General features: G+C 36.9%; 1 protein-coding gene across 3 annotated transcripts in view; it reads left to right on the plus strand.

Annotated features, from left to right (window-relative positions):
• The first annotated feature begins 61 nt into the window (after positions 1 to 61).
• Positions 62 to 26,721, plus strand: part of LOC145464283 (eukaryotic translation initiation factor 3 subunit C-like) — a 29,575-nt gene continuing 2,915 nt past the window's right edge. Inside the window, exons 1-25 of one of the 3 annotated variants that reach the window (XM_081448126.1) lie at positions 63 to 210; positions 1,413 to 1,478; positions 2,134 to 2,210; positions 3,146 to 3,258; positions 3,805 to 3,855; positions 4,064 to 4,138; positions 4,831 to 4,870; positions 5,649 to 5,749; positions 5,846 to 5,985; positions 7,869 to 8,004; positions 11,717 to 11,812; positions 12,777 to 12,846; positions 14,275 to 14,374; positions 14,827 to 14,926; positions 16,007 to 16,125; positions 16,813 to 16,936; positions 18,463 to 18,505; positions 19,298 to 19,566; positions 20,678 to 20,803; positions 21,578 to 21,643; positions 22,402 to 22,489; positions 22,803 to 22,886; positions 23,502 to 23,599; positions 24,673 to 24,722; positions 24,860 to 24,925. In XM_081448126.1, the coding sequence (XP_081304252.1) occupies positions 107 to 210; positions 1,413 to 1,478; positions 2,134 to 2,210; positions 3,146 to 3,258; positions 3,805 to 3,855; positions 4,064 to 4,138; positions 4,831 to 4,870; positions 5,649 to 5,749; positions 5,846 to 5,985; positions 7,869 to 8,004; positions 11,717 to 11,812; positions 12,777 to 12,846; positions 14,275 to 14,374; positions 14,827 to 14,926; positions 16,007 to 16,125; positions 16,813 to 16,936; positions 18,463 to 18,505; positions 19,298 to 19,566; positions 20,678 to 20,803; positions 21,578 to 21,643; positions 22,402 to 22,489; positions 22,803 to 22,886; positions 23,502 to 23,599; positions 24,673 to 24,722; positions 24,860 to 24,925 (2,402 nt within the window). In that variant the 5' untranslated portion in view covers positions 63 to 106. Of the gene's footprint in view, positions 211 to 1,412; positions 1,479 to 2,133; positions 2,211 to 3,145; positions 3,259 to 3,804; positions 3,856 to 4,063; positions 4,139 to 4,830; positions 4,871 to 5,648; positions 5,750 to 5,845; positions 5,986 to 7,868; positions 8,005 to 11,716; positions 11,813 to 12,776; positions 12,847 to 14,274; positions 14,375 to 14,826; positions 14,927 to 16,006; positions 16,126 to 16,812; positions 16,937 to 18,462; positions 18,506 to 19,297; positions 19,567 to 20,677; positions 20,804 to 21,577; positions 21,644 to 22,401; positions 22,490 to 22,802; positions 22,887 to 23,501; positions 23,600 to 24,672; positions 24,723 to 24,859; positions 24,926 to 26,721 lie in introns of all 3 variants that reach the window. The other 2 variants (XM_081448127.1, XM_081448128.1) reach the window with 2 other exon arrangements.

Here is a 26,721-nt window from a genome sequence, read left to right on the forward strand (position 1 = left end):
TGAGGCATAGAGTGGAGCCTGGCACTATTGTATTTTCCGCCGGTCTGTTGCTGTGTGGGCTCTATTACCGGAGACACGTGGGCCGCCATTTTGTTCTTTACAAAATATGGCAGAGTCTAAATTTTTCGCCGCTGGAAGCTCGGACAGCGAATCTTCTGCCAGCGAAGATGAACAGCCAGTTGTTGCGAAACAAACCACTATTTCAACGAAGTAAGAAAAAACTACAAAGAAGTGTAAATATTTCTAGAAAAATATTATTAATAAGCATAGCTTATTGTTGATGATTCATGATTCACTAAGCTTTAGTTCTATAGAAAACCTCAACTAAACGACTTAGGTTGCTCTTTTCCGTATTCTTAGCTGTCCACCTACGAACAATTTTTGTTCGTATTTTTATAAAAGTCCGATATCTAAAATTGTGACAAAGAGAGGACAGAGAGAAGATATTCAGGCTACTTAGTACGTTGGATCTAATCTAAGTTCATAATTTTTATCGTCATGTTTATCTTTTCAACCTCAGCTGTTAACCAGTTTTAATTTTAGACGTGCTGCAAACTGAAAAATATCTAAAATCTGCCAAGAAACTGATTTGAGTTCATTTGAATGGTTTGAGGGGGTGAAATTCAAGCCCAGACGCCGGAGATGAGAATCTCCTAGAAATTAGATGGAAATGCTTGTGGGAAATTTTGAAATTTTCCCCAAAAGGTAGCAAAGGAGGGGGTTTGGTGTAGCTTAGGAGAAACAAGCACACTAAATCTCAGGAGGGGTGGGGGGGGGGGGGCTCCCATATAAAAAGGACAGGGGTGCTCGTCAGAAATTTTGGAAAGAAACGCTAAGAGGTACAAAGATCCTGTTCTGTGGGTGTGGCTTGAGGTTTTTCTTTTCACCCCTAAAAGGTGCCAATTCTGAGACAAAATTAAAAGTCGGTTGATTTACATATATCTCCTGTTATATTTTTTTGGCTCAATACCCTAAAAGACAGTGCAAAAGCACCCGCTGCGGACCTTTTGAGGCTGAACACCCCAAGAGGTACCAAAACTGCTTTTTAACCCCTAAAAGGTACGACAAGCACCCCAATCCTTTTTACATCGGAGCCCCACTTGTGCACGTAACCTCCTATCGATTAGTAACGAGTGTCAGTGGGTAGCCAAGCACGAACCATTCCCAGGCAGAACTTATTCCTTGACAAATCCAGGTGTTGTCTCTTTTCTATTTACCTTGAACAAGTATACTAAGAGATCTTACTCTGGCTCAATTCACCAACTGAAAGTGAGCTTATTACCAGCTAAAAGACTTTGTGTAGGGGTAGTGCAACATGCTTTGAATGTGCACAGGTTTCTGCATAGTCCTTTCTTAGCTACATCTGTGCATTATGATACACTTGATAATAATTATTGTGTTTTTTTCCTCAGGTCTTTTGTCTTCAGTGATGATGAAGAAGAGACAAAGAGAGTTGTTAGAAGCCAAAAGGATAAACGGTAATTGCTCCATGCACTGATTAACTATGTTCAATGCAAACCAGTCTTAAGTCATTAAAAAACCCAGCTGTGAAGGATGAGTCCTACATCCAGGGCGTGACACTAACATTTACCCTCTTTCCTTTGGAAAGTCAGGTTACTTCTTGGAAAGTAAAAAATCAAAAATGAACCAAAATACTTACCGATCTGGGAAGTAAATTTTGGGCTACGCTGGAAAGTAACTTTTATACTCACTGAAAAATGTGCGTATAGAAAATAGTCACATGATAAAAATAACCAGATCCAACAATGATTTGCTGTCCTCAAATGGATGAGTTTACTCCATTCTAGCATTTACCAATCTGCGATACTGGAGTATTGAGAGAGCTGCCGAATAGGTCTGGGTGCAATAAATACATGTGGTATGGAACATTCGATCCACCATTTTGGATCTCTCCTATGGCCTTCATTTTGAAAAATAAAATTTTGAGATGGAAAGTAAAATATGAAATCTACTTTCGAAAATGGAAAGTGGTGTCAAAAGTTAGTGTCAAGCCCTGAATTGTCATATTATGTTATCCTTAAACATATTTGTGATCATTCAAAGTAGAATAGCTCTAATACTTGCCTGGAAAGTGTAATATGTTATCCTTTGTTTATTGATTTTATTTCACAGGTTTGAAGAATTAACAAACTCTATCAAACAGCTAAAGAATCACAAGAAAATCAAAGACATTTCTAAAGTCCTCACAGGTTAGTTTGCCCATTTACTCTATATTTCTCATTACATCCATCTTTATGGTCTTTAGTTATTGTTAATCTTTAAGTGTCTATGAAGTAAAAAATGATTGCCGCTTATTTGAAAGGCTTTTCATAGTAAAGAAGAATGGCATTTTCCTTTTTGGAAGATCTTTTTTCATTTTAGAGATACATTCAGGTTTTTGTATCGTGCAAATGATGAAAGTGATGACATCACAAATAGTTCTACTTGAACAGTAAAATACTGAATCAAGAATATGTCCAGAAATGTTGGAGCATAAAAAAAAAAAGAAATGTTGGAGCAGTGTTTGTCAAACTTGGCACCAGAAATGTGCATCACAAAAGAAACAGAATGACACCTACTATGTTGTTGCCATGGTAACACTCTTGGCTCCAGTCTCCGTGAAAAACCAAATGTCCACTTTTGCAACCTTTTGAAGTGGGAAAGAGGGTCTTGCTCGGAACACACATGGTTCCCATATTGTCTTAACTCTGCCCCTTAGATTGTTGGGAGTGGATGATCCTTGTTTAACATAAAATCTGGGAATTTTAGTCTTTATTAAAACAGGATCAGTAGTGTTACTGTTGTCATGGCGATGGCACGACAGGTGTAATTTTATTTCTTTTGTGATGTACAGTTCTGGTACCAAGTTTAAAGAACACTACTTTAATATTTCTAGAGATATTCTTGATTAAGGGTTGCTCTGTTTAGTTGAACCACCTATGACGTCATTACTTTCTTCATTTGCATAATACAAAACAAAGAAATATATTCCAAAAAGGAAAATGCCATTCTTCTTTTCTTTGAAAAGCATTAAATTTCAAATGAGCAGAAATTATTTTTTACTTCATAGGCACTTTAATACATTTGTTTGGGAATTTTATAGTATGTCATTTCATTAGCATTTTGTTGTCCCCTCTTCCTGTAGAATTTGAGAATCTTGGAAAAGCTTTTTCCAAAGCAAAAGCTGTAGTTGATAAAGAAGGCATTCCACAGTTCTATGTTCGCTCTCTAACTGAGCTTGAAGACTTCGTCAAAGAGGTAAAACAATCAAGGGCAGTTAAAAAGGGTTACATGTATTTGAAGATTTAGCTTTCACTTAATTTCCAAGAGGAAAAACATCTTTCTTGTGCAATAACATTGCATTATCATTGCCTGGCAGATCATGCCACTGCATTTTGTTGGCTATATTTTAGATTTAGTTATTTATAACCAAGTTGACAACAAAGAGAAAATAGCATTCATGTGGCTGTCAGGGGTTTCTCTCAGGGGATATCCTGGGCACCATCTTTTAAAAAAAATGAGTTTGAGAGAATTCAAAAGTACGTATTAAAAGTGAACTTTTTGCTATGACTCAAGATTACACAACATTTCAAACTAACTGAATCTTTCTGTTGTGTTAACATCAGCCTTAAAAAAAATCAGCCTATAGATGCGATCATGTGCTCTAATTTTAATTTGTAATTATTGTAAACTAACTAAATTTAGAGTTACAAGTACATGTACATGTATGCAAGTGTTAATTGTTTTCGGTGTACAGTTTACTATAAATGGCTTTTAAAAGGACTGCTAATTTTTTTCTGTCAGAACTGGGAAGATACTGAAGGCCGCAAGAAGCTTAGCAAAGTGAATGCTAGGGTGAGTGAAAAGAACATTCTATCAGAAAGATGTTCATCATTCATTGACACAAGCTATCTAGAGGAAAGTAATTCTGATTTCATTTCTCATTAATGTAAAGCAACAAGTTTATTGGCTTTGGGGAGTGAAGGATAGAAGCTAAAATTGTTGCTTTGCAAATATTTCATGAATCACTTTGTATGTATATATGAACATTTTCTTTTTACAGGCTTTGGCTACCTTAAGGCAAAAGTTGAGGAAATATAACAAGGATTTTGAAGAGGACATTTTGAAATACAGAGAGGTGAGTCTAAATTTCTTTGAAACTTTCATACTCTTCAGGGTAATCCACGTAGGTAGACATGGACACTAAAATAAATTGTATTTGGCTAATTTCTATCATTAAAAACCTTTATAAAGCAGACACCAGACTGAATTGACAATGTACAGATAGTATTGGATTACGTCCGTTAAATACTGTAGTCGATTAATAAAGACAAATTAATACATTTAGCTGCCAATAAACTGTCGATTAGACTGATATCCAGCTGCATGATTGTCATCCGCAATCAAAATTCACCTAAGTACAGCACAGCTATTCACAATCAAATCCTTCTTGGTAGACAAACACTGAAAGAGTCCTTGTACCGCATGTATTATCATTGCTGTTTTGCTGTTATGTTTTTGCATTTAAAAAACAAATTAAAATTGGTAATGAAAGGTATTGAACTTGAACTCTGGATACCTTCCTTAACAAAATGGAACTTTATCACAGTACAGAGTAGCCGTTGAATGTTAATTGTCAACAAACATCGCGCAATTTTTAGAAACCTCTATTAAGCGGACACCCCCTATTAAGCAGACACTTGGGAAGGTCCCGAAGGTGTCCGCTTAATAGAGGTTTCACTGTATATGTTTGCGTGTTAAGTCAATATCTCAGGCCACACAAGAGATCTTGAGTTCAACTTGTTAATAATTGTAATATGTAATTAACAGAACCCGGTGGCATCTGGAGAGTCCGGTCAGGAGGAATCAGGTATGACAAGTCAAGACAAACTGTATTCTAAGCTCTTACTCTGATACAATTTTAGACCAGTAGTCAAAAATTATTTAATTTAGTACCCAAATGTCAGGACAGGAAGAAACCCAGGTAAGGTAAATTTTTCTCTTGGGCAAGTGAAAATAGGAGTTCAGTGGCCTGGTGGACAAGTCAAATTAGCCTCAGTAGTCTCAAATGTGTGTGTGAGTGAAAATGTCAGTTCAATAAATGATAATTTCCAGTCAAAAACCGTTGCAAAACTCAAGTCTGCAAGGCCAAGGAAACAATGAGCTGAAAGCAAAGATGATAAAATCATTCATTCTCTGATCACCATGCTGGTTTCCTTATTGGCAAGTAATCAGTGGGGGCAAGTGAGAACTGAAATTTCTTACCAACTGGGCAAATGGATTTTCAAAACATTATTCATATCATAGCTGCATGTTAAATTTAGATATCATAAGGAAGGACACATATTGATAATGTCAACATGTCCAAGTACTTGCTTATCCTCTTCATCCCCTTTGGGACATAAGGCCATAATCATACCTCGCCTTTGAACCCTGGTCTATGCTTCGCCCCATCAGAGACCCATCTCTTTCAGTTCCTTCATCACTGACCTTCGCCAGGTGGTCTTTGGTCTGCCTGGCTTTCTTCCTCCTGATTTGAGTCCATCTTGAGGCAACTTCTGATATCCTTTCATTGGGTATCCTCAGTACATGAGCGATCAACATGTCTTGGTGCTGTTATGAAACTGTTTGTTTTAATGTTGTCACAGCTTCAGAGGAAGAAGATGAAGATGATGACTTCCTTGGGGCAGAGGATTTTTCTAGAAAGAAAGTGATACTGGATAAAAGCAAGCCTGCCAAGGCAACTGAAGTAAGTTTCTCCTTTCTAGTTTTAAAAATCATTATCGCTCTTTATTTTTGTAAAGGTTCTTGCTAAACTCTAAGTATCAAACTCTGGTTTCGTTAGGCTGGAGGTGATGTAGATGACGATGATGATGATGACAGTATTGATTGGGATAGCAGTGACGATATGTCATCTTCAAGTGACAGTGATATTGGTGGCGAGGGAGGTCCAACACAATTAAAACACTGGATGTTTATAAAGAAGTAAGTCTGTTTATTACTAACCCCATTCAGGTTGGAGGGGGTGGCGGGGGAAGGGGGAGGGGTTGAAAGTGCCTTCACGTACCTGATTCTCAATAAATTTCGCTTACTGAGAATCAGGTATGTGAAGGCTCTTTCTACCCCTCCCCCCACCACCTCCTTCAATCTTTTAATACCTATATAATATCAATTATTATCAATTATTATCAGTAACAGTAATAAAAGCTCCAGCTCTTGATGTGTGGTTTATTGTCAGATAAACTTGACTTTAAAAAGTGTAAAAGGAAAAAGTTGCAACAGTTGTAAGGGTGGTAAATCAAGTCTCGTATAAGAGGTAAAGAGGGGGGGTATGATTTTATGCTTTCAAAAGATAGCTCTATCCAAGACTCAGCCTGATAGGCCACTAGGCAGACTTAACTGTAGGAAGGTGATTGAGTTTCACAGCATACTTGTAGACCCTGGGAGAGCACTGCTTTGCCTTTCAGGGGGGAAAATAGTATGCAACAGAAACAAACGAGGCATTCTTTGTCAGTACCGAGAAAACCACTGTCGGCTCAGACTTCAATGTTTCATACAGTTAGGTTGCATAGCCAGTTAGTTTAGCACGCAGTCTGCAGATTGTGAAATGAAAGATATGTAATAATTATATACAGTGGCATCCCAATTTTTCAAACCTCCAAGGGAAAGGAAAATTGGTTCAAAAAATCAGGTAGTTCAAGAAATTGGGGGTAAAATTACAGCGTTTGACTTAAGAGAATAAATGACTTTTGGTTTGAGTTATCGGGACTGGTGGTTTGAGTTATTGGGAGGTTTGAAAAACTGAGGGTTCGAGAAATTGGGATTCCACTATGTAGAATTATATTTTGTATGCATCTTTCAGTACACAAAATGTAAATAAGAAACATATTCATGTTTCACACACTTTTGGCATACATGGTACATACATATACTTTGTTTCCTCTCGAATTTTACATAGCCAAAATAAGCCAATATCTTCGAGAACATAAATATGACAAATACTATACTTTACAATAAATATGCTAAAAATAATGAGAGCTAAACTACGTACATATGATAACTAGAGACAAGCTGCAATGCTACTGAAAAGAGTCATATTGTAATATCTTTCGTGAGTCCTAAAGAGAGTTTATAATTTAGCAGCTAAATATGAAAAGGAATGCAGGCCAACAGTAAAACTGTTGTTGTTCTTGGATCAGGAAGAGACAATATAATTACCACGTAAACTATAGGTTGTAGAGCGCAGAGTAAACATATTACTTAAATATCTTGGATAGTTATTGAAAAAGAGATTCTTACATAGTGTAGCTAAAGAATTTTGAAGGCATCTAACGTACAGAGGTTATAAATTAATTTTATCCAGTAAGTATGAATCTAGGAGTGCACTTGTTAAGAATGCCCATTTTTCAGCATTACACGCGCCACAAAAATGCCATACTGACGAACATATTTAAACAATAATATTGCTCCTGTATATAGGTATCTGGAAAAACTCATAATTGTTTCCTTCTGTCTTTTTTTGGTTGAGAGATTCTGAATGCTAAGTGCCACTTTCTTCAGATTGTTCAATTCCAGAAAATATCCATACTCCTCCCACAGAAGGTATTGGAATTTCCTAGGGGGTGGGGGTTCTGTAAGACCAAAAACTTTAAAGAAATGTATGAAGCTCAATTGGAATTTCCAGAGGGGTGGTGGGGACTTAGAAAAATTCCCTTCCGTGGGGGAGGTATGGATATATTTTGGAACTACACATTGTTATCTTTCTACGTCAAATTTTCAGAGGGACTCTGGAGTCCCTGACAGTGTATAATCAATATTGTAAAACACTGATTTGGTGAATTTACACTCACTGTCTTTGTTCTGTGCAGAGAGAAAGGCCCAGATGACAAAGGTAAACAGAAAAAGAAAATTAAAGAGAAGAAGACAACTAAATTGAAAACCAAAGATGGTGAAGATGACAGTGGTGGCTGGACAGAAGTAAAGGGCTCCTCTTCATCTGCTGTGGTGTGTAATCCACTGTTCGCTAGCTGTGTGAAAATTATTATTGCATGTACATTGTTTGGTATAGCCTGAGTATTACAGTCAAACTTACAAAACCATGAACACCTGCAATATGTATAATCCTATGAATGAAAGCAATTTAAGTGCCACTAACCCAAAAAATTTTTTTCACTAATATAAATTTCCTTTTTCTCCTGATCACCACTGCGAAAAAATTATTGTTGTAGCTATTTTTGTTAATTTTGTATGAATTTTCAAAGTTTTTAAAATTGCCCTTTTCCATGTTCATGTCTGAGGAATAGCGGAGAATGAGATGAGTTGGCTTCTGACGTCATTAATAACAATATTTTGTTTCTGAGAAGAATATAGCAAACATGCGATAGTGTGTGTCAAGATCATTGCAGAATGCAAGGAAGATGTCTTGTGGAGGCTGTAGCAATACGGGTTGCGTAGGATAGAGTATTCCTCTTCATTCAATACTTCTATCTTAATGAAACTCGACCAGAAACGGGAAAAAGACCAAAGAAGTGGGCTGATCTGTGCGAAGCTAAAGCCAAGCTGTATTGAGGATTTCTTTGATATCAGGATCGCCACTTCTGTAAAAACCTAGAGATTTTCTTGGCTTGTATATTCTCTATCTCTGGTGGAAGGCTTGGCATTGTCAAAGTACTGCATAAGACACAAATTTGGGGTAAGCTTGAAGCCATCTGATTATTCCGAGCGCAAATGATCCTCCGAGTCCCAGATGAAACTATAGGTGAGGAAATTACACAGTAAATTAAACGCATCGCGTTTTTGTACTCAAAAATGTCCTGCAACGAGGCAATTAAGATTGTTGAGGCTTCGAGCTGGTGAACTAGCTGTGTATTTGTAGATTTTAATGAAAACACACGCACGCCTGAGGTGGTAATCCAACCAGTTTCTCAATGGCCATTGTGATTGCAGAATTGTTTTGTTCTTTGAGCTTTGTCTTTGAGGAACGAAATAAGTATAATTATCTAAATTAGAAACTTAGAAAGGATCAAGCATTTATAAATATATGAGGAAAGTGAAACAAACGATTAAGATTCGACTCTATAGCTACCGACGGAGATTGTCGTGCTGAAAGAAGAATGCACTTGTCAGTGAACCGAAACGCAAACTAATAAGTTGAGGACTCCCAGGTTGTTAGCGTACGTAAAATGGACATTTCATTCAAAATAACAGTGAAGTAAAAATGTATTCATTTAACTGAAAGTACACAGAACCTCTTTTCAAGATCTTGTTGAAGGATTTTCCACAATTTACTAGTACAAAATATGCAAATTTGTGTAGCTTGTATTCATACACAGTAATTGACTATGCATATACTACGGTCCGTCTACAATAACAAGGCGAAAAGTTACCTCACCTTTGGATATTGTTTGCCAACATCTCTGCTTATCTCTTATGTTAAAACTACTTTCAATCATTGATCCGGAGAAGTAGGCAGGGGTGGACTATGACTGCATCGCATTTTAACTTGTATTTCAGGGGAAATTAATGTTTAACAATAAAGATTAGCGAAAAAACTGAGCAACGACGTTTCGGTGTCATCCTGGCACCATTTTCAAGTTAAAAAATATTTGTGCGAAAAGTAAACTAATTTATACCAATGGTAGAGGTGCGAAATTGAATAAATTAAGATTAAGATAGCTGTTCAATGTTCATGTTCATTCCAATGAGGTGTCAAACACTGGTAATGAGTTCAGTGTCTGTTCAAAGCCTAAACAAATACTTTTGCGCGAATGGAGTCTGACTGTGTGTTAAGGCTCGGTTTCTTCTTGCGAATCCACAACATTTCGTGGATCAAGCAATCGAACTTTCCCTGACATTTCTTTAGGATCTTAAAGTTGTTAGTCAGGTCACCAACTGTATCAACTCGGTGTTCATTTTGAAGGTGTTTTCCGATGGCGGTAAATCGGTGTTCCTCAATGCGCTTGTAAAGATGACGGCTAGTGTAACCGACGTATTCTGCATCACACAGATCACATATATAGTTATAAACAACGCACTGTTGATTGATCAAAGGTGGTTTTAGCTCTTGTACCGCATTGTCCTGCCTTTTAAAGACCAGAAATCAGCGGACATAGTAAAGAAACATCTCTCGGACTTGAGTAATAAACTTGATCACAAACTACAGCCGGTGTTCAGAAGCCGTAAAATCGGCGATGATCTCAAAGTACAAGAGCTAAAACCACCTTTGATCAATCAACAGTGCGTTGTTTATAACTATATATGTGATCTGTGTGATGCAGAATACGTCGGTTACACTAGCCGTCATCTTTACAAGCGCATTGAGGAACACCGATTTACCGCCATCGGAAAACACCTTCAAAATGAACACCGAGTTGATACAGTTGGTGACCTGACTAACAACTTTAAGATCCTAAAGAAATGTCAGGGAAAGTTCGATTGCTTGATCCACAAAATGTTGTGGATTCGCAAGAAGAAACCGAGCCTTAACACACAGTCAGACTCCATTCGCGCAAAAGTATTTGTTTAGGCTTTGAACAGACACTGAACTCATTACCAGTGTTTGACACCTCATTGGAATGAACATGAACATTGAACAGCTATCTTAATCTTAATTTATTCAATTTCGCACCTCTACCATTGGTATAAATTAGTTTACTTTTCGCACAAATATTTTTTAACTTGAAAATGGTGCCAGGATGACACCGAAACGTCGTTGCTCAGTTTTTTCGCTAATCTTTATTGTTAACTGTATTTCCAAATTTAATCTTATAAATTAATGTTTGAATCTAAAAATGTTTTGACACTCTGAAATCTGCATGCTCCATAAAGTCAAATTACCAACTCTTCATGTTCATTGACATCTTTAATTTATTGATCTTTAAGAGCTGTAACTTAACTCTTCAGCCATTATTTGTATCTTTATAACCCAAATGGACCCGCAAAATGTAGATCCTGGCCTACATTACAATGCGGCAATCTCGACCCACACTTAGAAGTGGAAAAAAGTATACATCGCAGCCGTCCAAATCGTAACTAGACTCCAAATTGTAATGCTAGATGATACAGTTCTTTCACTTAAATATCTTGTCCAGTTTCAATAAAATATGAATCACAAATAACCCAAAAATGTTTTGACAGCCTCTTGGGTGTTTTAGCTCGGTTCCCAAAGTGATGTCACTAGAAGCCCGACCCAGATCCCACTTTGTGCAGTCATGAACATAGAAATTACACGTTCAAACACCTGTAGAAAAGCAGGGATTTTATCAATCGAGATGATTTTTTCGCTGAAGTAATCAGGGAAACTATTAGATTTTATTAAAGGAATAAACATTTTGGGGCTTGGTGGCACTTTAAGGATTTAAACTACAAGTGACTTTTGAAAATTCTCTCAAACTTGCATGAGCCTTTAGGCAGGAGAAATTTGAAAGTCCTTAATTGCTCAAGCTTTCATACCATAACTCATTTATTATATGACTGAGAAAGTTACAAAAGCTTGCTTTTTTCACTGCAGTGCAAATTTAAAATTAACCATAAATTGGCCTTCTCTCAGCCAATCACAATGAAGTAATTTTCTCAGTCATGTTATGTGTATAATAAAGGTCAAAACCTTACGCATGGGCCACTTGTGAAAGCCTTTGATAGCCTCTGTTCACTAACATAAATTTTAAGCCAAAGGTAAATTTTTTTTAGACATGCTCATGGTTGATATATTCTTTAGGAAAAGGTCAAGCAGCTCTTTCCAAAGGACACAGAAATCACTCATGCAGTTGTATTAAAGAAACTGCATGAGATACTCTCTGCTAGAGGAAAAAAGGTGAGTGAAAGAGATATTCAAAGGAAGGAATGCTACATGTATATAGATAGGAACTAAGGCTTAACAAGGAATGTGCTTAGCACATCAAGGTGTTAAAACAGTGCGTCAAGTGTTTGATATATTTTAAAGTTCTTAATTGAAAATAAAACTAAGGAGAGAGAAGGTCAATGAAATTGTAAAAGTTAGCAAGGGGGTACTTCCTATAATGGCTTATAAGGGGAGGCTCTGCCCAAAACAGGGTGCCTTTTTCAGGTTTCAGGTATATAAAAGGGTAGGGATCTCACAAAATGGTAGAGAAAGGAGTAAGGGGTTGGACCTTGGGGTAGAGCCTCCCCCTATAGAATTTTGTAGAGTACCTCCCTCTCCCCCCCTCCCCCCACCCCCCCCGGGATCCAAACACAGTGATGATTGTGACTTTTATTGTTCAAACCTGATGAGTTATTTTCAAAAAGCCAAAGATTTTAAAGGAAAGTATGTAAGACCAAACTGCGATTTGCAATAGGCGTGAGGAAAAACAGTAGGTTTGTTTTTCTGGAACAAACTATTAATAGCTATCACTTTTTGGCTGATAGGCCCTTTTCCTGATCTGGGCAGAATACAACAGTAGTGTAGCGGCTCTCATAACCTGCTTTTGTTTGGTATTGTAAGCAGCTTCTATTGTTTTTAAGTCTAAGTCATTGTTTCAATTGTTTGGTCTTTTGTTTTTGGCCAGGGTAGCAACCCAATCATATTATACGTTACGAGAGCTGCTACATCACCTGAATACGAAATCAGCCATGCTGGAGCCTCAAGTTATTCAGTGGGGCATCCAACACTCTACAGTCAAGCTTGACTGCCTGCCACTGTGTAACTTAGGGGTTTTTTTACATGGTTTATTTTATACTATGTGACCTAGTACATGTAAGTGCACAGGGCCTATTCTTGTATTCACTAAAAGGGGCATTTTGTTGTTGTGGTTTCTCAGGGCACGGACCGCACAGACCAGATTGAATTCCTTAAGCAGTTGAGAGTTATTTCCGACAATGCCAAGTTAGGTGGGTCACTAGTATTTAATTATTGTTTAAAGTGCCACTATAGTAAACAGAGAAGATAAAAGTGGTGATCTCTGGGATAATTTTTAGTTTGGGATGTCTGCTATTGTGTGATAATAGAAATGATCATGATAGAATAGAATAGAAATGGGCATATTGCCAATAGTTTATTTTCGTTTTTATCAGCACATACGTATTTTGAACAAGCTTTTAGCTCACTAGACTATATGAGGGGAAATACAAGTCCATTCTTTGGCATCTGGCCTATCAAAAGTCAAGTCTGGTAAAAATATGTAGCGATTAATACTGGACACTTGACAAGTGTCAAACAAGCAATATGTATATTGTTAGACAATATTCTGTAACTGACAATTTTACCTTGCTTTCCTTAGAAGTTTACATGTTGTGATGTTGATACAGTAAAAACCCGCATAATTATAAGAACTTACATGTAGTGTTTTAAGAACCTACAGGCTGAAATTTGGCATTTAAATACCCAAAAATATAGGAGCCTGTTCAGCCTGGCAAAGAAAATATGTTCTTATACCAAAAATCACTCCAAATTTGATGGTCTAAATTCTGGATTTTAATTGTGTGAGAAACTTCTGACAAAAGAGTTATTGTGTATATGTTTGCTTTGATTTACAGTTTTTTTGGATTTTCACTGATTATGTTTTCCATAAAGCTACAGTGCAATATCCTCAATTTAAAATGTAAATATCTTATAACAAAATATAGAAATGTATTGATGTTCTTCTTGGACCTTGATTGTTTGATCATCTAAGCCATGCCGTTAACAAACACCCAGTTTTGTCCGTGTGAAATAAAAAAATAGACATATTCAAACTCTGAAAAAGTTAATAAGAACCTATTAAATACTTAATCAGGCTGAATTGTGAAAAACTACCTTAAAATAAAAGAACCTGTTCAGCCTGACCTTGAGAATTCTAGTTTCTTATAGCTGGGTTTTTATTGTATATTTATACAGAGAAATGAGATGTCAGTCATTCTAGGCTGATAAAGAGCTTACTAATAAAATTATTAAAGATAATGAGTTGCCCATTGCTGTGAAACTCGGATAACTGTGAACACCAGATATATATTTTATGGAATGTTGTTGTGTAGCAAAGAAAAAGTCAATTAGACATCAGAAAACTATAATTTTATATCTCATAATTTTAACAGCTTTTAACAGCTTTTACCTTAAAGTTTTATATTTTACTTTTATTGGCGAAATGTATATAATTAAGTAATAAGTTTGTGGTTTTTAGGTTTACTCGTGTGTCTGGAACTTAACTGTGATTGGTCAGTACACGGTTGACCGGTCAAAATCATATCCAAGTACTCACGATTTTTTGACTTGCACAGTAAAAATTGATATATCAAGGTGGAGTACATAAGATTAAGTTGAAGTAAAATTCTTTATTGTAGGTGCTGGGATGACTGTGAAGCTTCTGTTTAATATCATCTCCTCCATCTTCGACTACAATCCGAATGTGGCGACATGTATGAAATCAGAGATGTGGCAGGAGTGAGTAGGAAGTAGAGCCAGATAGACTAATAAATAAGGCTGTAACAATATATCAAACTATCGCTGAATTGCGATATTAATGCTGCGATAGCAATGGATTGATAGTGAAAATGAAACATCAATAACTATTGCGATAGTGTAGCAAACTATCAATGGTTTCGACTTTTGTGTTTTGGGTCATTTGAATTGAAAATCATTGAATCTGTCCCAGATACACAACCAAACATAATGAGCCCTATTTGATTTTCTGTTTTAGATAACACCATCTTGTGGCTAAAAATTGAAGTATTGGAACTATTGTTTTCAATCCATTTTATGTTTTTTTTTTTCATGATTTGTTGAATGTCTGTCATTAAATTATGATTGATGGCAGTGAAAAATGCAAGGTTTAGAACCTCAGAGTTTGCATATTAATGTTGAGTAATCCTGAATGAACCTGTTGTGATTTGCAGATGTTTGAAGCAGATTGATGAACTGATAAATATTCTCATTGAAAATCAAGACACAGTGACTGTTGGAGAGAACATCTCTGAAGAGTCAGAGAACGTAGATGTAAGATTTGTGGACTCCTTTTTTCTTAGGGGGTATTTACACGATACCAGCATGACTTACATTCTGTTATGAGATGAAAAAGTCATACTGTGTTTACATAATTAAGGCATCTTTATGGCAGTGTGAGTTTTAACTGCCACACAAAAAAATTGATGACACTTCAAAGGATATCCCAGTAGAACAGTTATGCTATGTTTACATGAGACATGAGTAAATTTTCATATCAGAATGAAAATGTCACTCCATTCCAACAGGAATTGGGGTGAAATCACACAGGTATGATTCACTCCGGTATGACAGTTTGTGTTGGTATCATGTAAACGAATACTGAACCACAAGAGAGATGTGGATTGAACTTGTACCGAAATGAAAGTCGCCCTGGTATAATGTACACACACCCTTATTAAGAGTGGTTTGGTTCGTACACAACCACTTTCTTTGAAACTTAAGCGGCATAAAACAGTTGATCCTACATGTAATAGACACAAGTTTAAAGTGTCTTTCAGGAATATTGTGCTGGCTGATTGTTGAAATTTGTCATTCTTAAATTTCCTTATCATATTGCAAAAAATTAACAACTGCATTGCTAAATGGAGGTTGTGTCCCTGAGACATCCAGGAGCTTCCACTGTTGGAAGCCAGCTCCTAGACGAAGACCGCTCCCATGGCTGGCAAATCCTGGCAACTGAACCCCCACCCGGAAGGGGAGACAGGCACCTGTCACACTGAATTAATAGTGGAAAGAGGGAGGGAAGGGAGGGGGAATTCTTCAAGACATGCTCCCATGCAAAACAATACTCACTGTAAACGCTATCACTGTGAAGGCTGCCAACACAAGTCTCAGTCGGGAGCACATAGAGTCCTGGTGCATGCACATATCAAAACACTGCTGACAACTATGGGAACTCAGATGCTCTTTGTTGTTAACTCTGTTAAATTACATTAACTGCATTCAATGCCATCAATAATTGGATAGAAAGATTTTTAAATAAGTTTCTTTGCGTTTTCTTGATAGAGATGTTCTCATAACCTCATTTAGTCTTTTTAAGCGTAATTCTTTAATATGTGATGATTCCTTTAGCATTTGGATCAACCCTTGAAAGTACGAGGCTGTCCCCTGATTACTGTTGAGCGTATGGATGATGAATTCACAAAAATGCTTCAAGGATGTGACTGCCATTCCACTGAATATGTGACAAGGTATCTAACTAATTATCTTCCAATATTCAGCGTCAACAGCATCCATAATTTTTATTTTCGTGTGAGAAACTTGATTTTGAGAGTTTTGACCACCTTGGGAGGTATTTTGAGATTTACACTTGGGGTAGTTGGGACAAGCAGGGTTGTAACAAAATGTTCTCGTTGGTTGTTTTGTTGGTGTAGGCAGATTTTTTTTTTTTCCCTAAAAAATCACAAAAATCAGGGTTGCCACAGGTCACGAAATGGTCAGGGAAATAATTCTTCAAGGTCAGGGAAAAGTCAGGGAATTTTATTTTGAGTCAGGGAAAATTGAAGTAATTTCACATGGCTGTTTTAATACCTTTGAAGGCTAGAGGAAACATTCGGGGTCATTGTAATCTCAGCGATATTTTTCCTTTATGAAGAGGGAAAATTTGTTGCAAACTTATCTTAATGAACGAGTAGAAAGGATGGCTGTAAGTTGAGGTCAGAAGCCACTACTAATTTACATGTGACATTTTTTATTTATTTGGTGAGGGAAATTATTTAATTTTTATGAGGGAAAAGTCAGGGAATTTTTAAAAGTGATGTCTGTGACAACCATGAAAATAGCCCAACAGCTTATCTGGCCGAGATGGTGAAGTAGTTGGTAATTTTTGCTGGTTGACAATCCTGTAATAATCATTATTTTTGCTTTCTCTTATTTAGACTGAGGGATGAAGAAATAGTTTGTGAACTCATTACAAAGTTACAAAGCTACCTGGAAGTAAATGGGTCACGATCAGAAATCTGCAGAGTTTACTTGCGCCACATTGAGCATCTTTACTACAAGGTTTGTATTGTAAACTTAAAGGAATTCCTAAATGGGAGGTGTAGTGGCCTAAGGATAAGTGGGCTGGACTGCAGGGCCGGGTTGCTCAAAGCCCAATTAAGCTAACCCAGGATTAGCGAGAATCTTGATTTGAGTTTTGTAACTTTTTGGTGGGGTTTTCTGTTTATACTGTTTGTCCTTCAGTTTTGAGCTTGACTAACTTCAAACTACACAAAACATAAGCAGTAAAAACAGTTTTATGCAAGAAAAATGAATATTTCGGTTAACTTTTAATCCTGGGTTAGCATTAAGGTTTCTCAAAACAGTTTCCAGCAGTTAGATTTGGATGGGTCATTCTAACCACTCTTTATCACTGAATGCTACAATCATGAAATAAAAAAACTGCTCAATTATTGGTTAACACATTGTTATCATTTTTGTGACACAATAGGTTACCATAGCAATCGTGTGACCTGCTAAAAACACCCTTAATTACAGCTTTAGGGGCTTATAATTTAAAAATGGCATGGTAAAATTTTTCTATATTATTGAATTGTAATGAGCACGATAAGACGAAACGTTTGGCAAAGTTTTAAAAATATCTGTTCATGGGGTTCAGAGCCACCTTAAATTTTTGAAAGTTTAAGGGGGCTCTGAACCCTATGTACAGAATTTTTTTTAAACTTTGCTAAAAGTTGTGTCTTATCGTGCTGATTAAAATTTGATAATATAAAATAATTTCACCTTGTTGTTTTTGATCTGGTTGTTGTGCAAGACATGTTTTTCTCTTGGGGCCTGTCTTCACCGTACAAGGTGGGTGGGGAACCCTTTACTGGACTATAATCCCATCTAGGGGGACATAGAAATACCTCTAGCTTTGCCTTAAGACAATTTTGACCTGATGGGTTCAAAGTCTCACTTGCAGACTTTACCCCTTATGCACATTTGATTTGATACTATATCTAGAGCAGTTTTCAATTAAAGGGGTGCATGGAATTAAGCTCTAAGTGACTTCTGGAAAATTTTGAGGCAACCAGGATTGAAATACCTACCAGCAATTTTCATAGTTTACTATGGCTTTGCCTAAAAGGAACTATCTACCAATAAATTATCATTACAAGTTCTTTTTGGACAGTGATGAAGACAAGAGTAAACTGCAACCATGGCTTGGAGGTATTTCAATGCTGGTTACCTCAAAGTTTTCCGAAACTCACCCAGGGCTTTATTCCATTTACCCCTTCAATTGAGTTTCAGAAACCAAACCAGAGAAATTACTGCAGGCAACCACAGATTAAGAGCACAGACAATTCAATGAACCAATCAAAGTAAATACACGTAGCTTGACGCATAGTGGGATGAAAAAGTTGCTTGAGTTTAAGCCAATTATGTGGTGTAGTAATGCAAAGCCAATAATTATTAATATATGACACTCAAGCAAATACTGCCGGGCTTCTGACTGGCCATATGATAAGTACCTGGGATGAAAAGTACATGTACTTGCGAAGTGCTTTACATAGAATAAATTATGACTGTCATTCTGTTTCTAGATTGATGCTGAGCTTATAAATGATGAGGAAAACAAGGAAACTGGTTAGTACCATGTGCAAGTTATCCTTGGGTACTTTTCTGTTGTTTCTTTGTTTTTGGACGGGGGGGGGGGGGTTGTGTGTGGATTGTGAGTTGCAGTGTGTTTTGTGAAATCATTTCAAGGGTTTACTTTGCAGGCACATCTGAAGAAATTTTTAACTCACAAATAAATGTATCAAAGGAAAGGAAAGGTGCAAAATATTGTAATGCTTGCTGTCAATGACTATCAGGGCTGTGCTCCAGAAGTGCCTGGGTGCCACAGGTTACTAACTTTACCTCAGGGTGACTGGAAAAACTTACATTTGTCATATACTGTAAGCGTAAGTGCTGGACACCTAGAGTTCATGGTTAGCAACCTCAGTTGGGCCCCTCATAATTTTTCCTAGACCAGAGCCATGGACTATAGTGAAGGGGGGACCAACTTTAAGTTTTTGGAGCTAAACTTATCACAGGGTTCATATGGGTCCTGGAAAACCTGGAAAGTCCTGGAATTTTATTGTGGCATTTTCCAGGACTGGAAAGTCCTGGAAAAGGGCTACTGGTCCTGGAAAGTTCTGGAAATCTGTTAAACTCAAGTAAAAAAATATGAGATGTATGGCAGACAGTAAGGAGAATTAACATTAAGATAATGGGAGTGAAAGGGTTAATGTGAATTTTAGAGTCGTGGAAAAATCAATCTGAGTCCTGGAAAGGTCCTGGAAAAGTCCTGGAAATTTGTTTCTGAAAAAGGCTACGAACCCTGTTATCATAGTACATCAATGTACTCAGTAATTAATTTGGTCCTTATTTATGCAGAAGCAGATAAGGACTCAACAGAGGGTGAGAAAACAGAAACGGAACAACCAGCTGAAAAACAAAAGAAAGAAGGACCCAGTTCGTCCGAGAAGGTAGATAAGATGTGCAAGTTCATCTACTCACGCGACACTTCAGACCGTATCCGAACTAGAGCCATGCTCTGTCACGTGTATCACCATGCTCTACATGATCGCTGGTTTGAGGCTCGTGATCTGATGCTCATGTCACATTTACAGGAGACCATCCAACATTCTGACATTCCAACGCAGGTTTGTGTAACAACATTTTGGCTACCCTTTGATTGATATTGGACTACTTTTGAAATAAATAATAATATTTAGAGAGGAAGCCTCATCAGTCCAAGCTGGGTTTCATGTAGATGATCCTCTATCATGATTGAATTGGAAATTGGAAATGTTGAGAGTGGGAGAACCAGGAGAAAATCCCTCAGAGTAAGCATATGACAGTGGGCCAGAATTGAACCTGGGCCACATTGGTGGGAGGGGAGCACTCTCACCACTACGCCAACCCTGATCCCCATTTCAAATGGGCAATCAAAATGGAAGAACCATTGGAAGTAGCATTGTCAAATGCCACACTAACCTGAAAAATGGCATCTCTGTCTCCAAAAGGTCTTGCAATTTAGCTTAGAAACCATTGACAATTTGCCAAAAAATTGTCATAAATTAATCAAAAGAGATAATTAAGTGACACTGGTACAGTGTATATTTTAATTCTCAGCTTACTTGAACTAGAAACTTATATCTCATTGCATCCATATGTTTTCCACAAGCTTAGTATTTGTGGTTACTGAGCTGAGTTTTACACATGTGGTAGATAAAGCAGTAGAAGAAGTGATATCAGACTAGTCTTGTGTTAAGACTATCCGGTGTTCACACTGCCGCATGTTTCATGAGAGTTGGCCACAGTCAATATTTTTGTCTTTAGCCTTAGTAAATGAAACATACAATGTAGAATTTCTTGCCCAGTATTGTAATAAAAGCAACTCATACAGTCATTTATTTGTTTGCTTTTCTCTTTCACTGTTGTTCTTAGGATTTTTTTGCAGTAAATATATTTTATTCTCTTTCTCTTGTTTTCTGTATTTACTTTGTTCAATTAATTACCATACTCTTGAAGATACCTGCATTTATTAGCTAATTTAGCATTTAAAATTTTAGGAAAATTTAGGAGCTCTTCTCTTTTGTCACAAGTGTGAAATGTTATATGAACTCCATATATTTTTAATTTGTTAATTTATTAATACATTTCTTAATGCCGTTGCTGAGAATTTGATACATGTAGTTCATCAATACAAAATCAACTATTTGACAATTGTCTTTATTCTCTGATGATCTGTGTTGTTTTTGCACCATCCAGATTCTCTACAACAGGACCATGGTACAACTTGGCCTGTGTGCCTTCAGGCATGGCATGATCAAGGATGCCCACAATGCACTGCATGATGTCCAGTCAAGTGGAAGAGCTAAAGAGCTTCTTGCGCAGGTCTGTGTGATATAATGCCTGTTTAGTAAATGGCCACAACAATTGCTGAACAGACAGATACCAGTAATATTATGAGTTATTATATGGCTAGCTCCATGAGTGGACAAGATGAACCAAATTCTGTGCTTTGATTGGTTACCCAAGCGGGCAAGATGGGGCTATCTTGCCCACTGGGGACTACCTGCCGTGTCCTGCAAGAAAATTTCCCTGAAAGCCATACAGTAAATCCTTTATTGTCTAAGCTTGTTTGATCAAGCTGGCTGGATATTGGCCTTGTTCTGTTTTTTCGAATTTATGACCTTCACTCCGTCTCAGGCCATAAACACACGAAATAAGAACTTGGCCAATATCCAGCCATCTTGACTTCACGCTCAGTCAATAACCTGTATTTGTTATCCAACTGCAGCAAATGCCATCCAAGTAACAGTACAAATATTCAGCGATTTTGTTATTTGTACAGTAGAAAACCTGTTTGCCATACAGGTCAGCGAATGTACACAAAACTGTGACACTCTCCCCCTTTCATTGATGAATTTATTGACTACAGCAGTTGGATAACAAATCTCTTATTAGATGTTTTGGTGTGTAGTATCGCTTTATATTTTTATTTGATGTTTGTATTTTGACGAGCCCATAGGGCTCGTCAAAATACAGCACAACTCATAAAAATATACAGCAATGCTACACACCAAAACATCTCATAAGATATCTATTTCTAACAGAGCACAACATCATTCTAAAAATTGCAGTACATTTTTTGAAATTGCTTTTTAGGGTTTAATGCAGCAGAGACAGTATGAGAGAACCCCAGAACAAGAAAAGATTGAGAAGAGAAGACAGGTATTGTAACCAGAATAATTTCTGTTAGCAGATGGATGGACCTCCTGGAATAGAAGGTGGTGAAGGGGTTTGTTGGGGGGGGGGGGGAGGCATGGATAAAATGAAATGGTGATCACATTCATGGAGATCTAAAAAAAAATGCTGCTTACATTTGTATTGTAGTTCAGCAAATGCTCTGTGCGGTAAATGTTTATGATTGGTCAATCTGAGTGGTCTTGTTCTTCTACAATGGTCATACAGTGTATGTTCTGCGGGCAAGTCATGCTTGAATGCTATGTTGTCACTGTTTTGTTACTTAGTGTTACTGTTTTGAGAAGTAATGTGTGTAAAAAGGTGAAGTCTGCATATGAACTAAGTAGCCCATCAGACCATAGCTTGTTCTCCAGTTTCTGTAGCGTAAAGAGACTAGGAGTGTTTCTGCTCCCCCCTGGACAGGATATTAGTCCATCAAAGGAATACCCCGCAACATTAAATTTTTCGGTACCCATTTATACACCTGGGTGGAGAGAGGAACTCTGAGAGTGAAGTGTCTTACCCAAGAACACAACATAATTTCTCCAGCCAGAGCTTGAACCCAGACCACTCAATCCGAGAACAAGCGCAGTAACCATGAGGCCACTGTGCCTTCCTATTATGTGTAGTGATGTGAAACCAGTTTTGTCCCTGGTACTTATCCTCTTTTTAAAGGAGGTAGTTACTTGAATGATTCAATAGTGTCCCTTTTGATCCCCGTCATTGTTGTTTTATCTGAATTCCAGGTTCCATTCCACATGCATATAAACCTTGAGCTGTTGGAGTGTGTCTATCTTACTTCAGCAATGTTAATGGAAATCCCTTGGATGGCCGGTATGTGTTCAAAACAAAACATTCCAATTATTGTTATGTGCAAGTCCAACAATTTAGGGGCAAGCAGGTGGAACACCCCCCAGAGAATAAAAATGTAGACGTAGTAATCTATTTCCTGCATTGTGGGATAGATTTACTAGACAAACAAAGTGATTGTGGCCCTATCAGCCCTCTTACTAAATCTGGCTTTATCAGGAAGATCTTTTCTGTTTTTTGTTTAAAGTTTAGTGTATTATATTATATCAGCTCTACACTGCATGAGGAAGGACTTGCAAGTCTAGTATAACTTTTCTACTTTTTTTTTTTTTTTCAGCCCATGCGTATGACTACAGACCACGTATTTTTAGCAAGAGTTTCCACTATCAGTTACGACAAAGTGAAAAGCAAACGTTAGTTGGTTAGTACATGAAGCTGTTTTTCCTTGACTTGTAAATATGCAGGCCATTTTCTTAAAGGGACAAGGTTTTGTCAGTACAGGAAACAGTTGGGATAAATGTTTTCCCTTGATGTCACTGTATGACAAGTGTAATAAATAAATTGAAGTCTTGTTGTTTTATTTTGGAGAACATGTCATGCTTATGTTTGTTGAAAATTAATTCTCAGACTCATTTTAATGAATTTTAAAGTAGAAATAATTCATCAAGTTTAAACAAAGGAAATCATGACGGTGGTGGTGTTTGGATATCTGATCTTAATTAGCATAGATTTTCATGATTTCATTTTTTTTGTTTTCTCCTTAGTTTTAGTTTCGATTGAGAAGATATATCAAACACTTAAGACAGTATTTGACCAAATTTTTAAACACCCTGAACTTTGTCAAAAATACTCCACTACGTGTCGTATTTTCCACTCTCTTCTCAGTGTTTGGAAATGTGTTCAAACATGGTCTTTTGTGTTTGATATATTATGAAAAAGATACTTTGTTCCTGTTGGTAAGTTGTTGGATGTTTGGCAGTCTATTTTCATGGTATTTAACAGGCCACTGACTTATATCCTTATGGATTAATCCCAGGTCCTCCAGAGAGTATGCGTGAACATGTAGTAGCTGCATCCAAAGCCATGAAGAAGGGAGACTGGAAACAATGCAAGGACTACATATTAGCGGTCAAGGTAACATGAAACTTTTGGAACTATGTCCACTTAAAACCAACCTTCTCCTAAAAAAACTAATTATTGGTCGGGAAAGAATGTAGGATTATCTCGAATATGACAGATGTTTTTTTCTAACTATTAAAACATTAACTGAAGGGGTGCATGGAATAAAGCCCCTAACTGACTTTTGGAAAATTTTGAGGCAACCAGGATTGAAATACCTACCAGCAATTTTCACAGTTTACTCTGGCCTTGCCTAAAAAGAACTAGTAATAAATTATTATTATTGTTGTTTGTTGGTTGTTTGGCTGCCTGGATTGCTTGGTGAATGTTAGATTATCTTTCTTTCTAATAATAATAATAATAACAACAACAACAACAACAATAATAATAATAATAATAATAATAATAATATCTATAACAAAATTCTTGATCATGATTGGTTCTCCACCCACCTATTTGTCACGTAACCAGCACGCAACCACCTGGGTGTCCAATTACAGGTATGCAATTTGAACTTTTTGTAATTGGATACCACGGGATTCGCACATCAATTACGCAGGCTTCAATGGCTTCCTTTGCAATGCTTCCTAAAGTTTTCAAAACTTATGAAAAGCGCTACAGATGTGTTCGCTCAAAAGAATTAATCAAGAGACATTTTTAATTCCGAAATTTGTTATAGATACAATTACATGTAATTGGTAATTGGACTTTGTACCATACAATTTGGAAGAAATCGTGCTCGTAATTTCAAATCAGCCTTGTGCTTCATGCTTGTCCGATTTTGACATTACTTGGGTGAGTTTTCCCTGAATTGTACTCCACTTGGTCCAATTACTGTTAATAATAATAATAATAATAATAATAATAATAATAATAATTAATAATAATAATGATAATGATAATAATCAAATATTTACCCAGGATAACCCTTCAGTACAAAGTACCGTTATCAACGGGGTCCCGCTGACTAAGAATTAAAAAACTAATAAATAAGAATTATTGAGATGATAATTACAGTATATATAAAATAAGATACATATTAAGGCAAAAATACACCAAGTTAAAAACCGTTCTCTGTGGCATGATAGGTATGGAAATTGTTTCGCCAAACGGAGCAAGTACAAGAAATGTTGACAAGGTAATGTCTGTTTTTAGCTTCTGCCCTTAGGTCTCAATATAAAAAATTGGATGTATGATCAAGTGCATAGTAGATACTGTATGAAAGTGACATCAATCATCAATAATGTGAAATTGGCTTTTCTTTTTTTCTCACAGGAAAATTCAAGAGGAAAGCCTGAGAACATATTTGTTCACATATAACAGCGTGTATGACTCATTGAGGTACTTAAACATTCAGAGGAACGGGGAAATGTAGCAATGCATATAATGTTTACAATACACACTACCTCATTTGGAAAAACTTGTGCATCATATTCTTGATGAAAATCTCTTTTAATTGTTATGCCTGACTTTCACTTGGTAATGTCAAAATCAAAATTAGCATTCCTTCTTGAAAACATCCTGTTTGCTTTATTTCGCTCTGAATATCACTCATAAAGGTGTATTTCTTTAGATCATCCTTTATTTTATTTTTTACTCTCTGCTAGCTAGCCCTGGATTTTGCCCTCTTTCCTCAACCATGCACAGCACTTGTACTCAAGATCACATCACACCATTTCATGCTACTTCTACCGATATTTAGGGACAGACCATTATATTTTTGTTGAGTTGGGGTTGGGCAATTTTGGGGGGCATGACATTTCTTTCTCACCTTTAAGCTGTGCATGATTTTTTTAGTCAGGCAATAGTTTGTGCAAGAATTGTTTTAATGTCTAAATCCAAATAAAAATAATAGAAAGAATTTCCTTAATTTTTTTTTCCCCATGGCTCCCCTTACAAGATTTTTCTGCAGCAGTTTTTGCTGTGCAGGAATTTTTTATTGGAAATTGCCCAACCAACCCCTTCCCCCTCCAGAAAATGATGGGCCATCCTTGAGGAGTTTACAATAATGTTTCCCACAAGGTGAGTATGTTTTGTTACTGAGCCCAGTGTTACAGGCGTGGTAGATAAACCTTTAGTTATCCACCTTGTGTGGACATTACTGCATATTTTGTCAGATTTGACCAGAGTGTTACGAGTATCGTTGTAGAGCAGAGTTGTTTCCAGACAGAACTCAGTATCGCTGGTAACAGCAACAAAGTAATTTATTTCCGTAAGGTAACTTCGCGAATTTACAGCACTAAGCTTCTTCAAATTTGAATCAATCTCTCTTACAGCAGAAACTCTCGCTCTAACATACATGAGGCTTAAAGTTCCAGAAACTTCTATTACAAGCTAAATTAAGTAGTTTGACACAGTTTCTAATTTGAGTAATTACATAAGGATCAGAATGTTCTAGAATGTTCTCATACAAATTGGTCATGGCTGAATGACTTCCGGCTCTAGATTGTTCTAAAACTAGACTTAGGCAATTTTTCGTAACACAGAGGAAGACAAACTTGATCATGGTCATAGTAAAGAAACCTACAGAATACATAGGTTAAGCAGCAGTATCTTTTGAGGAAATCAGTCAGAATTAGCAATCTTTATCATAATAAAGGGGATATACCAGGTGACTGGATTGAAAGATGGTTTGACAAGTTCAAATTCCTGCTGTGGTTTGATGTAAGACAGCATCAGTTCTTTCTTGAGAACTTTTTATCTGCAGGAAAATAATTGTCATGAAATCTTTTCAAGTCGGGACCAATGCTGTTTGATGTTACATCAACAGGAAAATAAAAAGCCCATTTCTATGAGGAAAATAAGCCATGGCTTACACAAGCTGCAGCTTACATAAGTCATGCACTTACCATATGAACAGTACCAGTTCACATCTTTCGTAAGCCGTGGCTTGTGTAACACAAGGGTTTTGAGCTCTTCATGGCTTATATAAGATGGGAAACACTATAAAAATGGTATCACTCCTTGTTTGGGGCTTAATTAAGATGCAACCTCACACTGAGCAAGCCCAAGTTTTTCCCACTTGCATGACAGCTGGCATAATTCTGCGATTGCTATGACAACCAGCACAAAAGCAAGGCATTAGTCATGAATAAGCCAGAAATCATTTATAGGAGCACTTCACATCTTATATAATA

Source organism: Orbicella franksi, chromosome 12 (genome assembly GCF_964199315.1).
Source record: "Orbicella franksi chromosome 12, jaOrbFran1.1, whole genome shotgun sequence".
Taxonomy (NCBI): Eukaryota; Metazoa; Cnidaria; class Anthozoa; order Scleractinia; family Merulinidae; genus Orbicella; species Orbicella franksi.